This window comes from Schistocerca nitens, chromosome 7, assembly GCF_023898315.1.
Source record: "Schistocerca nitens isolate TAMUIC-IGC-003100 chromosome 7, iqSchNite1.1, whole genome shotgun sequence".
In the NCBI taxonomy this organism is placed as follows: domain Eukaryota; kingdom Metazoa; phylum Arthropoda; class Insecta; order Orthoptera; family Acrididae; genus Schistocerca; species Schistocerca nitens.
The window spans coordinates 220,715,756-220,739,574 of NC_064620.1; the positions used below are offsets into that span (position 1 = coordinate 220,715,756).

The window sequence follows — 23,819 nt, forward strand, 5'->3', positions numbered from 1 at the left end:
GAGCAGCAGCACTGTTGCTGTTATTTTGAGAAAACGGCTTTACGAGTAAAGTCGTTCATCTTGTAGCGACCCATGTTGACTGCAAGTGTAATACACACTGATGCTTGTGTGGGTATATGACGAAAGACCCCCAGGATATCGTAAAGCTAAAATTTATTTTAAAAAAAATGAAACTCCGATCGACCATCAGCTTTGACAAAGACGTTAATTATGAATGTTCGGTAATGTGCAGACAAATGAAAAAACCCATCATTCATTTTCTTTTGTACGTGATTTTGTTTCTCACACTCTCCTGTGTGTAGAAATTCTCTTAAGAAGTGCCGTTTGGAGGATGACGGGCTACGAGTGTTTCGTACCATACATGTTTCGAAATAAGGAAAACTTTGATACCAGTATTAAGCATTTTTCATTCAAGTGAAGTGAAACCGAGTAAGGAGGATTTTATTAATTATGACACGCACTGGTGTACTTGGAGTCCGCTGCCTGCATTTCCAATTGAAATGTACAAGAAGAAGTCCGATAGCCAAAAAATTCGTACAGGGCATGGAACATTTCTAATAACGCAACTGAATTGTCCCCATTAAATGTTTCTCATACGCATATATTATTTATTTATTTATTTACAAGACATGCTAGTGTTCCAATCCTACGTCGCCGTACGAGCGTCATCGTCACACTATACTAACAATGTGAATCCTGGAGTGCATAGTCTGCAAATCATTTCTATATAGGTGGGTACCACATGCTGAACGGTTTTCCGTCCAAGCTGGCTCAAGTAGCGAATGTTTAATTATAACCACCAAGTATTATGAAATACTACAAGTTACATTCTTTAGGTAATTTTTGGATAAGTATAATTTTTAGCATCGACCCCTATCCGCAAATGTAAACATGTACTTTGTGTGTGTGTGTGTGTGTGTGTGTGTGTATGTGTGCCTGTACACAGAAGGAAATAAATCTTCCACACACAACTACTGGATCCCTATGTAAGAGAGGTATCAGGAGCAAGGAATACGATTTTTCATTTATTTTATGTGTTTCTTTATTTATTTATTGAAACTACATTTTTACTGGAGTGCTTCATCTTATTTCTTTCCTGTGACTGGCTAGAGATGGGAGAGGTAGGGATACAAACCACAACTGGGTTGGTTAGGTCTTATTTATTTATTGAAAATGCATTTTGAATGATTGTCTCCTTTTAATAATTTACTGAAATTCGCTTGTGAGGAATAGTAGTAGGGAGGGGAGGTGTGTTGCTTGTCAAGTGATCATAATGTCGTGGCATTACAGCTGTGGACTTTCTAGCCCACAACTGACAGCCCTGCCTCTGCATATCAGGAACTCAGTTTTGGTCCAAAACATACGCATCCTTACTAGTAAGGCTTTATAAGGATATCGTACGAAAGGCTGAATTAAATTTATTGTTGTTGACAACTTCTATGCACAAGGTGAATACACATACAACAGATGATATGGACTCTGATGAATAGGCAGTGAAAGTCCTATATGAAAATTAACTAAATTATTTATACTTTGTCGATTTCAATCAAATTTTAAAACAATGTCTATCAAGTAAAAATGTAGCAATAGCCAAGATTTGAAATCCAAAACTTCATGGTTTTTGATTTTGGAATTATTAATTCGATTCTGAATGGTATTTTTAAAAATCAACTTTTAGTACTCTGCTCTAGGTTTTATTTTATTATCAGTATATAAAAGTGTCAATAAAACTGAAAAACACATTTTCTATAGCATTAACGCATAGATGTGCGCCAATACTTCATGGCTACTTTCATCAAAAGATCCACTGAGATTGGTTAATATTCAGGATAAAAAAGATCACTTTGAACTTAGGAAAACAAACTAATGGGAAAATGGGTTTTGAAATTTTATTAAAACCTGAAAGGTAGTACAAGGCACATCTCTTTAAAATTCACCATCACTGTACGTTTTCCCTCGGTGCTCTTGTAAGGCTTCTTCTTGTTGTAATTTCAAGACTAGGGCAACCTTTTCTTGAATTTTTCCATTTCCAGACAGCATTTTGTAGACTGCTTGATCTCATGTTGTTATTGTTATCTAGATAAGCAGCTCTTCTTCTGGAAGGATGATAAAGTAGCGTTGGGACTCTTGCTTTCTTCAGTCTTCAAGCAGCCCACTTTGAACTGAGAAGCAGCTTCTCCAAGACATAAACGTATATTTTTTTCCTTTTTTGTTTTTCTTTTGTACACTTGTACCACATGATGCTGTGAAGACTTCCATTTCCATTTTGTGTCTTGCCATTAGCGCCGATAGTGCTGCTACACAGGTACTATTTTGACCACTTCGGCCGCTATTTGTGTACTACGGTCCGTCACACAGTCCATTTTCCAGATATTTTTCAGACTTACAGACTTACATGTAACTAGAATACAACAAAATCCTTTTGGGATCTAAGAGTAAACACCTCAAAGAAGTGAAATAGCCAATAAAACTTTCTTGAAAAAATAAATTGAAGTTTTAGGATGGAGTCTCCAGTTAAAGGCCTACACGTTCCTGAAACCTCAGTCATTTGAATTACTATCTGTCTGACTACCTAAAGCAAATGGTTTATGGGAACGACATTAGTATACTGAAAGGCATCGTCAGCACGTCGTGGAATCCTCCGAAAACGTTCAAGAGCGCTAGGATGTGTTTTAAAGTGCGCTTCAAATCATAATCTGGCGAGTTCATGCTTTGTTCAGAGCCAAGTGGGAGACATTTCACTGTTTCGGTGAAACGAATCCTTCGCAAAGGTTCCGAAAGCGTCTGTTTTAGAAATAGATTTTCAACAACTACAGCTTGTTTTTCTTTTATTTTAGTTTCAGGACGCAACTAAATTCTCAAGTGTTCAGTCATGTTTACCGCCAAGATAGTGGTTGAATGTGTAGTCATCATTCACCACAAATAATTTATTAACTAAGGACATGCAAGAAGAATTCTCCAATGAAAATAATGGAGAAGATCATGTTCATGAAAATATTGCTTGTGCTCAATGTTTATTAATGAAGCAGTAATCGAAGACAGTAGCGTTACCTAGGAGGAAATTTTATCTGATAAGAAGTACCGTAATGTCATGCTAATTATGCTGCACATCAGCCTGGTGTTACGGCTAACAACTAGCTGTGAACGTAGAGAAATGTAAATTTTCGCTCTCTACAGAACGTTAAAATAGAGCAACCATTGACCACAAAATTAATGAAATACAACTGGAGCCACCCATGTCATAAAAAAAAGCCGGGTAGTAATCAAGTTAGGAGACATGAAATACCCTGTCAGTGTTGGATAAAGTGAATGCAGGTATGTTGATTGATAATACGTGGAACTGCGATTTGTATACACATGAAAGAGCAGACATAATATACAGACAGACTGAGCTGAATCAAAGAGTTATACACATACACCTCCAGAGAAAAAACACATATTTCCGTGTCAGTGGATACAGCATCCCCCCAAGTTTCGATTCGTAATACGCACTGTGGCGTAATAACACGAAGAGCTACCTACTAGTGGGTAAGCATTTTAGAACATAGCACGTAATAAACGATGCGTATTTTTCGTGGCTTTGATGTCGCTCCATTGGAGTGAATTATTACAGCTCAGCGACAATTCCACACCACACATCAGGTAAAAGAACCAACAGACAAAACAGTCCGTGGGTTGCAAAACACATTCTGTGAGGCTGGCTGCCTGCGGTGCGAAGAAAACAGGACGGCGGCGACTGCCCGTAGAAAAGGCGGAGCGTGTGTGACAGTCATTCGTCAACAGTCCGAACAAACCTACACGTGCGAGCAGAGAACTGCAATACAGCAGTCGCGGATCGTGTGTGACAGTCATTCGTCAACAGTCCGAACAAACCGACACGTGCGAGCAGGGATCTGCAATACAGCAGTCAACCGCCTGGCGTGCTCTACACCGATGTCTGAGTGTAAAATCCTACCGGCTGCAGTTATTATTAGGGGACGGGGTAGAAATGTAATTTCTGTGCGTTTCGATATTAGTTTGTCATTTTGTCACCTCACTGCGTACTTCAGGCTCGTGTCAAAGATATTTTAACGTTAGAGTGACTTGTTTACTAGTAAATAATTAAATCTATATTTTGCGAACTTGTGAAGCAACTTAATCGGCTTAATAAAAAGCAGGTCTTCCGGTCCACATTGTAGACCAATTAGGTTCCTTTCCGAGCATGCTGATGCAATACTTCCATACTTAACAATCATGTACAACCGCTCGCTCAACGAAAGGCTCGTACTGAAAGACCGGAAAGATGCACACCTCACACCAATATTCGAAAAAGGCAATAGGAATAATCCACTAAATTACAGATCCATATCATTAACTTCGATATGCAGTAGGATTTTGAAACATATATTGTATTTGAACATTATGAATAACCTCGAAGAGAAGGATCTATTGACACATAGCCAACACGGATTTAGAAAACATTGTTCTTGTGGAACACAAGCAACTCTTTACACACAAGAAGTATTGAGTGCTATCGACAAGGAATTTCATATTGATTCCGTATTTCTGGATTTCCAGAAGGCCTTTGACACCGTACCTCAGAAGATGCTAGTAATCAAATTGCGCCAGAGAGCTCACAGTTCGTAGTAATTGATGGAAAGTCATCGAGTAAAACATAAGTAATTTCTGGCGTTCCCCAAGGCAATGTTATAGGCACTCTGCCGCTTCTTATCTACAGAAACGATTTAGGAGACAATCTGAGCAAGTGTCTTAGATTATTTGCAGACGATGCTGTTGTTTATCGTTTAGTAAGATCATCAGAAGATCAAAACCAACTGCTAAACTGGATGATGAAAAATGGGACCTCTATGACAATCCAAAGCGCAAAAGGCAGTGGCTCTCTCCTAATGAATCGCCACGAATTACAGCTAAACCGGGTTTACACCCGAAAAAGGCGCTTTTGTGTATTTGGTGAGGTATTCGCGGGTTCGTTCATTTTAAAATGCCGGAAGTTCGACAAACTGTGAATACTGACCTTTACTGTTAACAACCGGATCGAGCAAATCAATCATTGATTGAAAAGTGACCAGTGATTGTCAATAGAAAAGGTGTTCATAGTATCCTTGGATTTTCTGCCGGATCCTAAAATTAACATGCCTCGATATTTCGGCGATCCATCTCTCTATCATCTGTTGTTATACCACTGAAAAGAGACGCCAAGACTGCAAATCATCGTTTATGTAGGCCTCCGTAGCATGCACGGCGAATGGCCCGTTCCCCCAGTCTGGCGCCCGTACACTTTTTTCTGTGAGGACAGCTGAAAGACGCTGCTTACAGGGACATACCAACTTCGTATTATTGTAATCGATGATATGCAACCACGTATTACAGTAGCCTACTCGGACATCTCCTCCGAAATGCTAGCACGTGTGCAGCAGTCTTACCATACCACACTGGAAGTGTGTATTGCCACTGTCGGCGGTCATTTTAAGTACACCCTGTGACGGTTAGTTGTCTCGTTACTGGTCAGAATCTACATAACTAGCGTATGCAGTTATGTTGCTCTTTAGCGTGTGCTGCCACAGGTATTGTACAAGTATCGATGTGGGAATTGTGTGTTTGCACAAAAGGTACACTTTCTAAGTATTATTACTATCTGTTTATTGGGTACCAGTAAGAGCCTCAGAATTTAAATCCATTCTGTGAAAACCTCACATTAATAGCACATTCCATTTTCGCAATATTTGCAGTGCAGGTTTTAGGTGATTCACCCTGCATACTTCGTTAGCACTGGAGGCACGCCGGCTGTGAATCGATATACTGTAAACGTCGTCAGCCGTTAAAGGGTTTTATTCGAGGGAGTGCCAGACGCAATTGAACAATGTGGAACACACTAACTACGAAATGGAATCCTCATGCTGCCACGCATCAGCTGAGCCAAATTCACCTGAAGCGAAACGCAACCTATGAGAGAACGACGTAGAAAGGATAACTTAGATGATGCACACCAGCTGATAGAAATAATGAACAACAAAATCAAAAAGGATGGAAAGAAGGTGAAATTTAACATCCAGGTCGTTATGAACTGAGCACTGACTCACCTGCTCAGCTGAAAAAGACCAAGGCAGAAATCTGACGTCATTCTCAGTTGCCATAAGAAAATCATACTCAGACTCAGCGTGCACTTTTTAAATAATTTTAATACTACGACCCATTTACTTTACCATCACAGTCTGTTTCTAGCTAGTGCTACATTTCTTATGACTTAAACCTCGACGCGACGTTAACACCAACATGTTTTCATCCTTCCTATAGAACCGAGAGGTACATTTGTAACATCCTGGCAGACTGAAACTGTTGCCGGTCCGAGACTCGAACTCGGGACCTTTGCCTGTCGCGGCCAAATGCTCTACCTGTTGAGCTAGTCAAGTACGACTCACGACCCATTCGGCTGCAGAGTGAAAATTTCTTTCTGGAAACAGGGGTATTTGCCACCAGTGTAGCACGTAGTTGAAGTAAAGCACGTTTCAAAACAGAAACAAAACAGCTCATTTCATGTTCTACTGAACCATAACATTTTTGTCGACATGTCACGTTACACAACGTTTTTTCTCGGGATATTTAAAGACAACTGTGTACAGACTGGAGCCGTAACTCACGAAAGTCAAGATTCTTTGGTTGTCGGAGTACAGGTCGACTTACAGGTAAGACACTGTGCACAGAGCACAAGTTTCAAGTTTCGAGGATAACTTTCTTCTTAAAGACTGAAATATTAGGCAACTGACAGCTAATACATTAACAAGAACGCACTTACATGGATTTCTGTTAACATAATTGTTGCAATGTCCGTCTGATGTGCAACTTCACAAATGAATTTAGTTCTTCCGAACAGCTTATTCGTCTTTAGCACGGAATATCTTAATTCTTGTGCTATACTTTTGCTTCCATCTCGCAGCTGACACTAGACTTCTCATTTAAATGAACGTATCATGTTTCTTAGCACAGCACACACACACATACATACGTACACACACACACACACACACACACACACACACACACACCGCTCTTAAGACTAAGGAATCAACGAAGGAAAAAATGCACTTTACGGAACATAGTTATATTTTGACGAGTGAATATACGCAAATGAATATATATTTGCGCGTGTCCTCTGATGTTTTGATACTGTAATGTTTGTAGCTACCCATCTAAATATAGTTTTGTACCGTAATCTTATTAGCTACCCATCTGTTTGTAGTTTGGATTACAAAATGATCATTGACATGGTAAAGTGAAAGACGGAGATGTTTAAATGAATTTTATCAAAATATTGAACGACAGAGATATTTGAGAGAGATGTTTAAATGAATTTTATCAAAGTATTAAACGACAGAGATAGTTCAGAGTCTATGAAACGTAAACATTAGGTTAAGTACCAAATAAAGAGCAAGACCATTCTTACTAGTGAGCAGTTGCGCCTCATGGTGATACCTTCGGTTAAACAGTTGTTTATAAAGAAATGGTAATGCTGAAACTCACTCTAAACGCGAATGCGCCGTTACAAAAGTTATCTCTTCGAGCTACTGATGAGCGAGTCACTTGCGTCCCAGCTAACCGTTCGACGTAGAAAAAAAAGAAACCACAAAATTTTGAGATGTCGGGAAAAGCAGACAGAATACATGTCGCTCACGAATGACTCGTTTACTTAAGGAGAAAACTAATCTTTACGCTAAACTTAACGCATTCATTTGACATTCAACTTTCACCGATGGCTTTCCAGTCATGTTACGCATCCCAGGGGAACAATAGTTAACTTGACTATTCCACGGGAACTGTGACTCTTTTTTGGTATAAAAGATAGCCTGTGGTTTCATTCAGGGTATAGGCTATGTCCGTTCCAAAGTTCATACAAATCAGTCCAGCTATTTCAGCGGGAAGGTGTAGTGAACGTAATAACTCTACGAAGAAAGAAACCAAGCAATTTCTAATTTGGTGTAGCGTAAATTTTGAATATTTGTACGTGCAACAACGTTGTCTGCCATCAAGTGTATGCTTATCACCAGCAGACATGTTCGCATATCATAATCAAATCCAGCCTCACTAAAAGCCTACCGTGTTCCACGTGGAAAGTCACGATGTCTCTATGTCGTACAGCATTTAAATGACGCCGTCGTTGTGAGTAGTCAATCGTCTCAGAAGCTATAAGATACGCGTGACGCTCAGCGGCTAAAATGCAGTGGGCTTTTACGGAAGTACGGATTAAACTTTGAGGATTGTTTAAGTATTCATTACGTTGAATCGTATTATATAGGACATATTAAACAATAAAGCATTTTCACAAACACGATACAGTTCAAAAGTCAAAGAATAAATAACTCTTTCTAAGAGTTAGTGTTGTTCTACATTTCGTGTTATATTCTTCAAATCAATAAACAACTTGTCCTACACACTTTTAAAAGTAGCCTGTGTTAATTCAGGGTATTAGCTAATTCCATTGCAAAGTTCTTCCAAATATCTGCAGCCACTTCAACGTAAGGAGTACCAAACATACACACACATAAATTTTCGCATTTATGATATACATATGGGATAACAACAAAAGGTGCACATTAACACAGTTTGATTGCTCAGGTCAACATTTCACCTTACCGTAAAAGTAAAGAAATACAAAGTGCAAGAAGATCTGCTTATGAAACACAATCACTCTGTATTACTATATCTTCTTTGTGCAGGTTGGATACATTCAGGGGCAAGCATACATTCTCCTTAACCTATTCTTATGCTAATTGATTTATGAGCCCCTTGGGATAATCCAACCTTTTGAGAAACCCACCTCCACATCCCCCTCCTTCTCCACACCCTTCTGTGAAAAGGGACATTTCTGAGCCACTTTCCCTCCTCCTGAGAAGTTCCCCATCCCTCTCTCCCCCACCCCCTTCCCCTCCTTTACTTCCCCTTCTCTCCTTCACTTGTGAATTGATGGGAAAAAGACTCAATCTGCCCTGGAGAGGAATGATTTCACGACATGAAATTCAAATCAATGTCAATAATGTATTGTTCAATTGTATTTGCATATTGTTTATTTAATCAGTTTGCAGGAGATAGGACTCCCCCCACTTGGGTAGAGCTCACGTATGTCGCCTGCCACCTCCACTTCGCGTGATGTAATAACTATAAGCACGGAGGGATGGAATGAAGTGCGGTATATCAGGTACAGTTTTGGGTCGCCGACGTGTTAGTCTGACGTTCGTACGCCTCCACAGAGGTTGAAAAATGCTCAGTGTCCAAATTACAGATCACGATACTAAATACCACTGACCGCAGGCCGGACATCAGCCGCCTTTGACCTTGGGACCCTGAACAATGCATCAGGTGGCAGCATTCCTTTGATCGGGATATTTCAGACAAGGTTCCTGCTTCTGTCTCTCTCAAGTGCTTACTTGCTATTTCTGTGAACAGATGCATAACCAATGTGTCGAAACACGCAGACCGAGTTTTTCATCCCTTCTCAGAAAACTGTGCTCCTATTAGCTAGTGTTCTGGACGAATGGAGAGATGGCGCAGATATGATATTAAAATTAATGGGAAGTAGACCATTTGCTCTACCATATCAAACAATTTACAGGAGTCATATACAGGGTGTTACAAAAAGGTACGGCCAAACTTTTAGGAAACATTCCTCACACACAAATAAAGAAAAGATATTATGTGGACATGTGTCCGGAAACGCTTAATTTCCATGTTAGAGCTCATTTTAGTTTCGTCCACCTACGCTCAATGGAGCACGTTATCATGATTTCATACGGGATACTCTACCTGTGCTGCTAGAACATGTGCCTTTACAAGTACGATACAAAATGTGGTTCATGCGCGATGGAGCTCCTGCACATTTCAGTCGAAGTGTTCGTACGCTTATCAACAACAGATTCGGTGACCGATGGATTGGTAGAGGCGGACCAATTCCATGGCCTCCGCGCTCTCCTGACCTCAACCCTCTTGACGTTCATTTATGGGGGCATGTGAAAGCTCTTGTCTACGCAACCCCGGTACCAAATGTAGAGACTCTTCGTGCTCGTATTGTGGACGGCTGTGATACAATACGCCATTCTCCAGGGCTGCATCAGCGCATCAGGGATTCCATGCGACGGAGGGTGGATGCATGTATCCTCGCTAACGGAGGACATTTTGAACATTTCCTGTAACAAAGTGTTTGAAGTCACGCTGGTACGTTCTGTTGCTGTGTGTTTCCATTCCATGATTAATGTGATTTGAAGAGAAGTAATAAAATGAGCTCTAACATGGCAAGTAAGCGTTTCCGGACACATGTCCACATAACATATTTTCTTTCTTTGTGTGCGAGGAATGTTTCCTGAAAGTTTGGCCGTACCTTTTTGTAACACCCTGTATACAGGTTGAAGCACTCACCACCACCTTACCATGATTCTTCTTCCTAATATAACAAATTTCCTACGTTTGAGAATCACACAACAACATATTGAAAAAAAAGTGTTTAAACTTTCGGCATAAATAGATCTTAGCCCTAAATATTACCGACGTCTTGTGTGCACTGACGTTTGAGAACACAAGCACGCTCCCCCACCACAATGTTTTCACTTTACACGAAACATATTTGGCGAAAAGAACTTACGATCACACACTTGCGACCGCGAAGTGCAAACCTTCGGCCGCCCTCACGAGAGCCACAGCTGTGGTCCCTTGAGAGGACTAGAGACCAACATCCACACTGGCCGTGCCAGCACCCGTGTGCACATTACCAGCCATACCAGACGCACAGTGGCCAGGGAGATTGTCAACATGACTGCCAAGCCGCTAACCAATAAATTTACGTGGGGGGTACAACTGTCCAGCGCAAACGCTTTGTAAGTAGGTTGTTTAGGTTTTTATGTTAGTAACGCCATGTAGCGCTCTATATGAAAATCACTGACTGTGCTGTGTGCAGTCTGTGACTGATTTGCATTATTGGAATATTGCTATTGTAGTGGGGCAGTTGGATGTGAACAGCGCGTATCGTTGCGCAGTTGGAGGTGAGCCGCCAGCAGTGGTGGATGTGGGGAGAGAAATGGCAGAATTTTGAGAGCAGACGATCTGGACGTGTGTCCATCAGAAAGTGTAAATTTGTAATATTGGTCATCATGAACTGATATATTTATATGATGGCTTTGGAACACTATTAAGGTAAAAACATTGTTTGTTCTCTATCAAAATCTTTCATTTGATAAGTATGCCTTTCAGTAGTTAGTGCCTTCATTAGTCTGAATCTTTTATTTAGCTGGCAGTAGTGGCGCTCGCTGTATTGCAGTAGTTCGAGTAACGAAGATTTTTGTGAGGTAAGTGATTCATGAAACGTATAGGTTATTGTTAGTCAGGGCCATTCTTTTGTACGGATTATTGAAAGTCAGATTGCGTTGCGCTAAAAAATATTGTGTGTCAGTTTAAGCACAGTCATTTATAATTTTTCTAAGGGACGTTTTAGCTTGCCATATTGAACCTTCTCACGCAACACAAACATCCTCTTCTATCGGCGCTCACTGGCTGGTGCACTACTCAGCCATCCTCCACCGGAACTTGCCCCCAGTGCTACTGGCAAGAACTGATTGGTCAGTGTTTCTCATACTTGCTGGTCACGCGAGGCTAAGTCGTGGCCTCCAGTCGGCTGTTGGCAGTGAACGCTGCGAGACAAACAGGAGCAGTTCCACCCCCAACATAGATCTCCCCATTTTGCAAATCCACTTTACGCAATCCGAAACAGGGATGTTGTTATCGATACACCTGGAATTTGTCTCGCAAAACGTTGATTCCTCCATTTTTTACCAGTTATTTTCGAACGCAGAAGAAAGCAGAGCATACACGCATTTTCACGTCGCTAAAGTATCGTTGTATCGTTACTTGTGAAAATCCTGTACATGAGTGTGGTATAGGCTGCATTTCCTCAGAGTACTCACTCATCAGGTATATACGAGGCCTGTTCAGAAAGTAAGCTCCGATTGATTGCCAAATTGAAACCACAGTGAACATCAGAAATGTTTTACTTGTAACAATTAGCTACACCTTTCAGCTACTTCTCTACGTAGTCGCCGTTCTGACTTAGACTTTTGTCATAGCGTTGTACCAACTTTTCGATAGCCTCATCATAGAAGGCAGCCGCCAGTGCTTTGCGCCAACTCTCCACGCTGGCCTACACCTCGTTGTCTGTGTCAAAATGTTGTCTTCAAAGACAGCGGTTCATGTGACCAGAGATGAAACTCAGGGGGAGACAATTGCGGACTGTATTGTGGGTAATCTAACATTTCCATTTGAAAACGATGCAGGAGCATCTTCATTGCCCCTGCAGAATGCGGCTGAGAATTGTCTTGAAGAAGAAACAGCACGACAGTTATGTAATGTTAGCTGCATAGCTTCAGGCGAAATTTCTCACCAGGCCCTCGTACTTGGCGGCAGACACTATTTTCTAGACATCTTTACGCACTCACTGGGAGCTCAGAAATGAGAAGAGCGACGTGATGCTAACTGGGGTTATACTAGAGACACTACCCAACACATCTGTGCAAAGCTTTATCGGATTTTCATAGTCGTTTCCATTTCGCGACCGATCGGAGCTTACTTTCTGAACGCCCCTCGTATGTTCTTGTCAGCTTAATATTTGTTACCTACTGCATCACAGGACTAGAATATTAAACTCAGTTTTGGCTCATAATGGAGTGCTAAGATCCTACTATACCTCTGTCACAGGATGCCTCTTCACCTTCGAACTCTTTTAAGGTAGCCAGCTTCGTCACCTACCAAGTCTCTAGAGTAGCACCACGGAGGAGCTGTAAATATCAGGTTAATACTATGTATCACTTTATAAATTCATTACTTTATAAATTTATTACGATGGCCATCTCTCTCTGTATAGGTCGGAGATTGAAATTCCGTTAAAAGATCTCGCCACAACGGAAAAACACCTGATTACCGCTCCACTCGTGAATAATATACATGATTCTCCCGCCTTCGCTTCCACCCACCCGGCAGCACATCACTGATATCAGACTAAGTAGTTAATGAAACTGATCTTGAGCGTTCTCTTACATGATGAGTAATTTATTTCGTGCAGTTGGCTTACACCTTCCAGGTAACTGTTACAGACGATTTTGTGAAGTCTCTAGAGGCTCCCATAGGCTGAAGTATTAGCATTGTGTATTCTTCAAGTCTGATTCTAAGGCTTGCTACAACGAATATTGTGCCAACAGACCTGACCTCACATCGTATAAAGGGTGCAATCTTGCGCTTTTAAAACGAACGTTGTGACTGTGCAAGTGGCTAACCAAAGACAGCATTTTAATGGCAGGACACTTAGAGAATGTAAAAGATCTGCTAAAGGGACTGCCTACACTACACTTGTTTGTACTCTTTTAGAATACTGCTGCGCAGCGTAGGATCTTTACCAGATAGTACTGACGGGGTACATCGAAAAAGGTCAAAGAACGGCAGCACGTTTTGTATTATCGCGAAGTATGGCTGAGAGTGTCACAGAAATGATACAGGATTTGGGCTGGACATCATAAAAGAGAGGTGTTTCTTGTTGCGACGGTGTGAGCGACGTGTGGGTACTATTCTGTCATTCTGCGCAACAGATTAATCTGAGATGTACCCTTTACCCTGTGGCTCCTGCAAGATACAGTTTCCACCCGCACACTACTACAGAAGACAGACGCTCCTAACGTTCTAAAGAGAAATGCCTGAAAAACTTTCAGTGATAAATATCTTCTGGAGTCGTTCACTGTAAGGAAATGACACAAAATTTCTTACGTAACTAGTGTGATACTTGGTTACTGGAGTAGTGCTAGTTAGTGTAAGAAAAACATAAAACTAACGATAGTTATTATTTTTTTTTTGCAAAAATTCTGAGAAATCACAATGGCACTTTTAGTTATGAACTGAACAAGTTATTTCCGGGTTCTTTCCGGAATGTGAAGTTACCTCTTAAGGATAGGATTCGCTAACGAAATTTCTATACAAAGTTTAAGATTGTTACTGACTTGGCAGAATGGATGAGAGCCGCGCCTACTCAACTTGAATAATTATCCATTAGAATGTTGCTAGGTATGGTCGAGGCTGTCGCATGTGTAATGCGGTGAAGTGTACTGTTGTGGAGGAAATATGAGGCTCGCAATAGCTGTAGCGCACAATACCATAAGCTGCAATTACTGCTGTCTGCGCCGCTGGCTGCTGACAAATAAGATAACTCTCGTTCTATCTGGATTGACCTTCGCCAATCAAACTCTCCCTATACCTTGATGAAGTCAAGGTCTCCTATTCGCCCCTAGTCTAACTATTGGTGTGGTACACCAGTCTGATAACCAGTCCACTGCTATGCCACTCAAAAATTCGCTCGCAGGCATTTAACTATAACTGTCTGTTCACACCGCACAATAAGTGTGGCGGCAAACACAGTGAACAACGCATAATCGTAAGGACTCAATATAGAGTCGCACTCCAATTCGCTCTCGACAGAGGTGCTCTCCCAGTGAAGTACTGAGGAGAGACTTGTTCCTCGCTCTTTGAGTACATGTACGAGCGCACATGCTCTCGTTACGTGTTCTCGCTCCAAGAGCGACAACGGTACGGCCCCTCTCCACGCCAGACGTGAAGGGGTATATCTATTGATCTCTTCCATTACTCCTTCAGCTCAAGGCATCAGAAATATCATCTGCCAATCAGCATTGCTCTTCTAAAACGGGAGAATGACGTTTCGTTTAAGGCAACCAATCCGGATATCTGTAGCATCAGCGTTTGGCGTTTGCTGTCTCCCTGTGAAAACCTCTGAAACTGCTTGCTATGTTTGTAAAGAATGTGTAGGCTGGGCGCTCCCACACAATGTAGCGGAATTTGCTTTTAAGCTGAACACGGGGTCGTTCTCCATTTCACGTGGGCAAACACTGTCTGCTCTATGGGCAGTCGCCGTCCGACATAGGCTGACTTATCTTCTGAAGGGACCAGCCTCCTGTCATGTGGTTTGCCTCTCCTGAACTAAAAGCTTTTGTGACCATTGTGTCTTGAATGTGTGTGTGTGTACGCCAGCCTCGAGTATTTCAATCTCGGTGCGCATTTGCAATTTACTTGTTATTTGCATATCGTTTACATGAATTCATACAACACTGCCTTTATCTTATCGAGTTTGGGTTCGAATGAAGCGCCTTGATGTGCGGAATATGATTGTGAGGGCGGAATATGTAAGCAATGAAGGTCAGGAGACCACGACGTCTTACAAGAGAATCTTCTCACGAAATTCCGATCACCAACTTTCTCCTTCGAAAGCAAAAATATTTTGTTCAACCGACCTACATAGGGAGAAACGATCACCACGATAAAATAACGGAAATCAAAGCTCGTACGGAAAGGTATAAGTGTTCGTTCTTTCCGCGCGCAATGCGAGATTGGATCGGGCGCTGATAACCTCGCTGTTGTGCGCCCTAAAACACTAATCATCACGCGAGATTGGAATAATAGAGAATTGTGAGGGTGGTTCGATAAACCCTCTGCCAGGCACTTAAATGTGATTTGCAGAGTAGCTATGTAGATGTAGAAGCAGATGTAGAAACAACAGCATGACAATCAATATTGAGCGAACATTCCTGGCTGGATGGACCTGTTTGTCTTGTGAGCGCTACCAGTGTGTGTTGCGAGGAGAGAGACGCAATCCTCTTATAAAGGAGCAACTATTAAACCCATGTTCCAATGCAGGGGGCACAGATGTTGAAGCAACTCTCGGAGGCTGCTCAGATCATGAGGCAATACTAAAACAGCGTCACCAGTGTATCCTAAAAAAAAGCTGCTTTAAAAATGCTGAGTCGAGTGTGCATATCATCGTAGATGCCGATAACCTTTTGGTGGAACACCAGCAAAATGTGTTCTTGGACAATGGATAATGATTTCAGCAAGTACAGGGGGCGCTACCAAGGCAGGACAAGGAAAGTATGAAGCCTGAAAATCAACAGCTTACCTTTCATGTACTGGATATTTTTCCGCGAAAATAGACAGTGTTAAGAAGACATAAGGTTAAAGGGATCTTTACTCCTCCATCGAAAATCTCAGTGCTTTAGGGAAATGTCAAAGGAGACTTACACCTTCGCAAGGCCAAATCTTCTATAGGGATAAACGACTTTCACTGTTCGTAGAGCACAGTTTGAAATACCAGCGGTATATTCGCCTCTGAGCCAAAAAGTCCACTGGTTATTCGATGAAACGTGAGGAAACAAAAATTATTAGTGATGCGTAAAACTTTTGGAGCTCCATCAATTAACCAATAGAAATATGACTGAGGCCCTTATCAACTGAGATAGCAGTTTCCCCTTCAATACTGCATGGATTCCTGTCTTAGTAAAACTTAATGCTCTGCATAGACGGTATTATTCTCCCATTTTACCACGTGAAGACGATAGCTCTGGTATCGATGATTACCACGATGTGCAGCTGGTGCAGTGCACCGACTTCCAGCAGAATGGACGCAGAAGTGACGTCAAAATGACATGTGTAGTAAGCTAAACGTATTGTCGACTACCGTCGACAGACCGTTTTGATTTCGTCGTATCTCGTAGTTCTTGTATTACAACCTGAATGTTATGTCAGTAAGCAGTTTTAAGGTGACAGTACACTGAAGATTTATCACAAACACTTCACCCTTGGTACGACAGCTTGTAATTTAAAGACGATTAGTGACACATCAGCGATTAAAATCTTCAGATCCAAAGACTGGTAAGAAAAATATTGAGCGCAGCAGGTATTCATTGCGGTCTTGTGGATAGGGGCGTTGGGATAACAGACTCGTAGGCAGTAGATTCGCATCCTGCTGTGTTTTAATATCATCTTTTCTTCATATTCGGTGTTGCAACAGATTCTGGGACCAGCAATGACATCTTTGTTCTTCCTTGCCACAAATATCTAGCTGTTTATTTCACAATATGTTGCGATTTGTGAAGGTCCACTCACTCACGTGGCGAACTCTAAATGTACTGTTGGACATGTAAATGTAATTTTGACGTCACTTCAGAGTATTTCGCGTGTGTCACCAAAATTTCCTTGCAACAGAAGCACATGCGGTCAAGTAACGCGTGCTCTGTGATAACTGTATGTACTGGCATGTTCTGGCATAGTCTTATGCGAGCTCAGTGTACTTTCACCATTATACGACTGAAGATTGTGAGAAGATTATGTGATGAAACATCCTCGCAGAAAATTATGAACATTCAAAAATTCACTTAAAATTTCGTGGAAAATTCTATATGCCAGGAGAGTTTTAAATTTCACGTAAAATGTTCTTTTTTGACCTAGGGGTACAGAGATTACTTGTACATACGGTGCGGGTTGAGCAGTATAGGAGAAAGACTCATCGTATCCTCCGCTCTTGGTCATCTATTCTTATTGTTTTCCGTCGGTTCTTGTACATATAACCCGTTACTACAGTTTCCCTGTAATGTATCGATTTTTATGGAAAATTTCAAACAACTTACTCAACTTTGAGGATGTTCACAGATCCCATGTACAAATTGAATATTAGTAATTGTAACACAGACTCTCTGGCAGTAGTGTACCACTTTTGATAGAAAATGCAAATTTAATGTGAGTTTCGTCCGTTCTGTTACAGGAAAAGTTCACAGTATGGCGAGAGGCAAACTGACCCTCCTTCTGGTTTTGGGAGTCACGTGCTTCTTCACGGAGCCAGCGGCTGCAGCGGACTACAGCAATAAATTGGTGTGCTCTGCATGTGGAGATCACAAAACAGCTGTCGAAGCTATCCTAACAGGGTGCAACACATTTTTACTATACTGTGGCCTTCCACCTGAGACAGCAGTGTCTCACGCCGTCTTAGCAGTGCACCTGTTGGCATCTACGGTAAGTACATGGAGACAGGGGTGGTTTGTCCGTGTAGCACATGTTAGGGATTCGACACAGAGCTGGAGTTCAGTTAGTGATGGGGGTGGGGGGAGGGTGGCCACAGTTTGTTACTTTCTGCGTCCACCCTACCACCCCAGATATAGACTGCCATCACCTCCACACCAACTTGACTACAGCAGTGATCAGTACATCGCTCAAACATACCTTCCAAGATATATCAGTCTGAGAAATACAGCATTTCTAGAATATTTACTTCAACATTTGAGAAGTACAGATGTCATCCAAGTTAATTTATGTACTATAATTGCAGTAAATTTCAAGATCAACATAAAATCGAAGTGTGCGTTGACCATGATCAGTATTTCACTTAGCACTACAGTTCTTATCCACAGATCTGTAAATTATGGATAAGCAAGCATGTAAATGAGGTGAATGGTGTCTCCGTCGTCGTTTCCGCATATATTCGAGAGGTCAGCCTGTCATTTTTGTGTCATTGGAAGATATTTCCCTTTTCTGTCTTGCCTTACTCGCTTCCAGGTGTTTCGGAATAATCTAGTTAAACGAGAATATCGCATTCATTTCTGACGTTACAAGCGGTTTCAGCCGAGATTGGCCATCATCAGATCTACAAAAGAAACAAATATAAAATCTAAAAGAGAATTTACGCAGGGAACGGACCAAGTCATCCTGAAGAATAATCATATGATTAAAATACAAAAATTAATATAAGAAATGATATGAGAATGAAGTAACATAATATGATAATTTAAAACGAATGTAATCGCTTACCATGCCATTCACACGCATGTATTATACAAACATCAATAAAAGTTTTGCATCACCTCACACACATGTATTATACACACATCAAAAAAAAGTTTTGCATCACCTCGGTTCGGACAGTTCCGGAACCTGCACAGAAAATTAGAATAGAGGTCAACATAAACATCTTTTCCGCCCTTTTTGTTGCACATGAAAACCACACTATGCATGTTGTACCATCATACAGCGAGACCTTCTGAGGTGGTGGTCCAGATTGCTGTACACACCGGTACCTCTAATACACAGTAGCACGTCCTCTTGCATTGATGCATGCCTGTATTCGTCGTGACATACTATCCACAAGTTCATCAGACACTGTTGGTCCGCATTGTGCCACTCCTCAAAGGCGATTCGACGTAGATCCCTGAGTGGTTGTTGGGTCACGTTGTCCATAAACAGCTCTTTTCAATCTATCCCAGGCATGTTCGATAGGCTTCATGTCTGGAGAACATGCTGGCCACTCCAGTCGAGCGCTGTCGTTACCCTGAAGGAAGTCATTCATAAGATGTGCACGATTGTGGCGCGAATTGTCTTCCATGAAGACGGATGCCTCGCCAATATGCTACGGATATTGTTGCACTATCGGCCAGAGGATGGCATTCACGTATCGTACAGCCGTTACTGCGCCTTCCATGACCACCAGCGGCGTACATCGGCCCCTCATAATGCCACCCCAAAACATCAGGTAACCTCCACCTTGCTGCACTCGCTGGACAGTTTGTCTAAGGCGTTCAGCCTGACCGGCTTGCCTCCAAACACGTCTCCGACGACTGCCTGGTTGAAGGAATATGCGACACTCATCGGTGAAGAGAACGTGATGCCAATCCTGAGCAGTCCATTCGGCATGGTATAGGGCCCATCTGTACTTCGCCGCATGGTGTCGTGGTTGCAAAGACGCCATGGACGTCGCAAGTTAAGTTGCGCATCGTGCAGCCTATTGCGCACAGTTTGCGTCGTAACACGACGTTCTGTGGGTGCACGAAAATCATTATTATACATGGTGGCGTTGCTGTCAGCGTTCCTCCTAGCCATAATCCGTAAGTAGCGGTCATCCACTACAGTAGCAGCCCTTGGACGACATGAACGAGGCATGTCATCGAAAGTTCCTGTCTCTCTGTATCTCCTTCGTGTCCGAACAACATCGCTTTGTTTCACTCCAAGACGGATGGACACTTTCCTTGTTGAGAGCCCTTCCTCGCACAAAGCAACAATAAGGACGCGATCGAACCGCGGTATTGACCATCTAGGCATGGTCGAAATACAAACAACATTCCTGATGGAATGATTGGAACTGATCGGCTGTCTGACCCGCTCTGTCTAATAGGTGCTGCTCGTTCATGTTTGTTAACATCTTTGGGCAGGTTTAGTGACATCTCCGAACAGTCAAAGGGACTGTGTCTGTGATACAATATCCATATTCACGTCTATCTTCAGGAGTTCTGGAAACTGGGGTGATGCAAAACTTTTTTTGATGTGTGTGTAACAGGTGTGGGATACTTATTATGAAACCATGTTGTAATTTTACAGTTACTATAATGCCCTTGTATCCCATAATCTAGTAAGAAATATTCATATAGTAACCTTCTACGGACATGAGCAGATAAGTAAAAACAGTAAAAATGAAATAAATAGAAGCAGTAATCGGGTTTCGAATACGGAGCGCAAGATTAAGAAGCCGCGATACTAACCACTGAGTCACCATTTCGAGCGAGGAAATTGCGCGGTAAAAGGCACATGAAGCATCTCTAAAATTCTGACCGTCGTTTTTTCAGAAACGGTAGAGAATCTACGAATAAGCTGAGACGTCTGTTCGCTTGTTTGACTCCTCTTCCATTGAGTGAAGTTCGTGGGAAATCAAGAGATGGTGCTCGACGTGTTTTCTTCGTGCTTTCTTAGAGACATCTCTGAACAGTCAAAGGGACTGTGTCTGTGATACAATATCCTCAGTCAACGTCTATCTTCAGGAGTTCTGGAAACTGTTACGCGTCATCGGCCACTAATCGCGAAATAGGACGTTATAGCTGCCCTCTGTGTGCCTAATGCGCACGACCTTGGCTGTGAAGCGGAAACAGAAAGCAAAAAGGTTTACCCTATGACTCAATGAAAGGTTTGTGATGTTATTACTTGGGCAAATAACGACATCATTATTACTGTTTTTCTCGGTTGAACCAGGTGTGCTGTAACTGGATTGTTATTATATGATAATGGCGATCGACTTCTGATTTCAAAGTAACTGGTGCATATAGGGACTCGGTCGTACATTTCACCTACTGTTTCAAAAGCACTACCTTAAACTTAGCTTTGCCTACCTTGTATGTCGTTTTGACACAGTGATTATATCCGCAAGTCTAACGGCTTCTCTTTGCATGTGAAAGGAAAAAGATGCATGTGACTCATCTTATTAAACCTTCTGAAATGAATGTTATGACTATGTTCTTACGGTCGCTAAGCTCTGGAGATGCTAATTTCATTTTATTAATTCTAATATTTACTGAGAAGTAACGATCGATTCTGTTAATCAGATTTATACTTAAAAATTGCAAATGGAAGAAAGCAATACCGTTTCTAATGCCACGTTTAGGAAGCCATCTTAAGGCTTTTACGTTAGTAGTTAATGAAAATTATGAGTTGGATTGTGAGCTTTCTTTCAGTTTAGTGGTTTCCACTGTGTTCTGCATCCTCATGCAGATTATGATTATTCCACCCTTGGGGACAGTTTCCAATCCAAAAACCTAGAGAGTGTCCTGAACCTTTGTCCGCTCCTCTGCTGTCTTTGACAAGGCGGTTGGCTGAATGAGAGGTGACTTCTTACGCCGGAAGCCTTCGGAGGACACTACATGCTTTTCGTTCAATTTTTTTTTTCGATTAGTACTCAAAGACACTGCTACGACACTGTGGGTTCCGTCTTTTGAGGATTAGCAAGTGCTATCTGTTGAACAGTACTACTTTCTTTTTCGATTTCCGTACCATCTAAAGCAAGTGAGAGAATCCTACATGTCATTGTACAAAAGAAGAAATGTTTATGTTGGGTCGGGAGATTTATGATAATGTCTGTGAATGTTTTCTTCCGACAGATTGCAAACTGTTGCTTACCGTTAACTCTTGAAACTGTTAAATCCAAGTACACTACTGGCTATTACAATCGCTACACCAAGAAAAAATGCAGATGATGAACGGGTATTCATTGGACAAATATATTATACTACACCTGACATGTGATTACATTTTCACGCAATTTGGGTGAGAAATCAGTACCCAGAATAACCACCTCTGACCGTAATAATGGCCTTGATACGCCTGGGCATTGAGTCAAACAGAGCTTGGATGGCGTGTACAGGTACAACTGCCTATGCAGCTTCAACACGATACCACACTTCATCAGGAGTAGTGACTGGCGTATTGTGACGAGCCAGTGGCTCGGTCACCATTGACCAGACGTTTTCAATTGGTAAGAGATCTGGAGAATGTGCTGGCCAGGGCAGCAGTCTAACATTTTCTGTGTCCAGAAAGGCCCGTACAGGACCTTCAACATACGGTCGTGCGTTATCCTGCTGAAATGTAGGGTTTTGCAGGGATCGAATGAAGGGTAGAGCCACGGGTCGTAACACATCTGAAATGTAACGTCCACTGTTAAAAGTGCCGTCAATGCGAACAAGAGGTGACCGAAACGTACCATCATGTCGGGTGATACGCCAGTATGGTGATGACGAATACACGCTTCCAATGTGCGTTCACCACGATGTCGCCCAACACGGATGCGACCATCATGATGCTGTAAACAGAACCTGGATTCATCCGAAAAAATGACGTTTTGCCATTCGTGCACCAAGGTTCGTCGTTGAGTACACCATCGCAGGCGCTCCTGTCTGTGATGCAACGTCAAGGGTAACCGCAGCCATGGTCTCTGAGCTGATAGTCCACGCTGCTGCAAACGTCGTCGAACGGTTCGTGCAGATGGTTGTTGCCTTGCTAACGTACCCATTTGTTGTCTCAGGGATCCAGATGTGGCTGCACGATCCGTTACAGCCATGCGGATGAGATGCCTATCATCTCGACTGCTAGCCATACGAGGCCGTTGGGATCCAGCGCGGCGTTCCGTACTACCCTCCTGAACACACCGATTCCATATTTTAACAGTCATTGAATCTCGACCAACGCGAGCAGCAATGTCGGATACTATAAACCGCAATCGCGATAGGCTACAATCCGACCTTTATCAAAGTCGGAAACGTGATGGTACGCATTTCTCCTCCGTACACGAGGCGTCACAACGACGTTTGACCAGGCAACGCCGGTCAACTGCTGTTTGTGTATGAGAAATCGGTAGGAAACTTTCGTCATGTCAGCACGTTGTAGGTGTCGCCACGGGCGCCAACCTTGTGTGAATGCTCTGAAAAGCTAATCATTTGCATATCACAGCATCTTCTTCCTTTCTGTTAAATTTCGCGTCTGTAGCACGTCATCTTCGTGGTGTAGCAATTTTAATGGCCAGTAGAGTAACTGCCTAATTTAAAATGTATTGTCTCAAGTATTGTGTATGACTGAAAATATTGCTTCCACCATTATTTGGCTCGCAGTAATGTTCTCTTGCTTTTTCGTTTTTACAGTTTGTACAGCTGTTCCCGTCAGCCCTCGCTGTATTGACGACCGTCGTCGACGGTCTCCTTGCACTAATCACAGCTGTAAGCAACCCAGTTTCGAAAAAAAAAAGTTCAGGTTTTCTCCAACCTTTTATTATTGCGGTGTATAACGGCACTTTTTTTGTTACAGCTTGGAAACGACCCTGTTCTTGGCTCTTACATGCTGCCATGCAAGTTAAAATGGGTTACGCATTTCTCCCAGCTATCCTATGTAAGTAACAACGCAAAGTGTGTTTCCTATTGTTTGATAATGACGTGTTTTTGTTGGACAAAATGTGCTCGCAATGCAAGGAGGAGGCATGCAGGCAAAGCAAACCCCAAACGTTGTCATCCCACCTTCCTGCTTCGCAAGTAGCGGCAATTCCTATACACTAAGGTGACACAAGTCATGAGATGGCTATATGCACATATACAGAAGGGAGAAGTATCGCGTACTCAAGGTGTAGAAGGGCAGTGTTTGGCGGAGCTGTCATATGTTCTCAG

The 23,819-nt window shown here is 42.1% G+C and overlaps 1 protein-coding gene across 1 annotated transcript in view; it reads left to right on the forward strand.

The window, feature by feature from the left end:
• The window catches only part of LOC126195541 (uncharacterized), a 262,261-nt gene that overhangs the window by 108,195 nt on the left and 130,247 nt on the right, over positions 1-23,819 (forward strand). Inside the window, exon 4 of the mRNA XM_049934164.1 lies at positions 23,467-23,547. Within this exon, the coding sequence (XP_049790121.1) occupies positions 23,467-23,547 (81 nt within the window). The remainder of the gene's footprint in view (positions 1-23,466; positions 23,548-23,819) is intronic.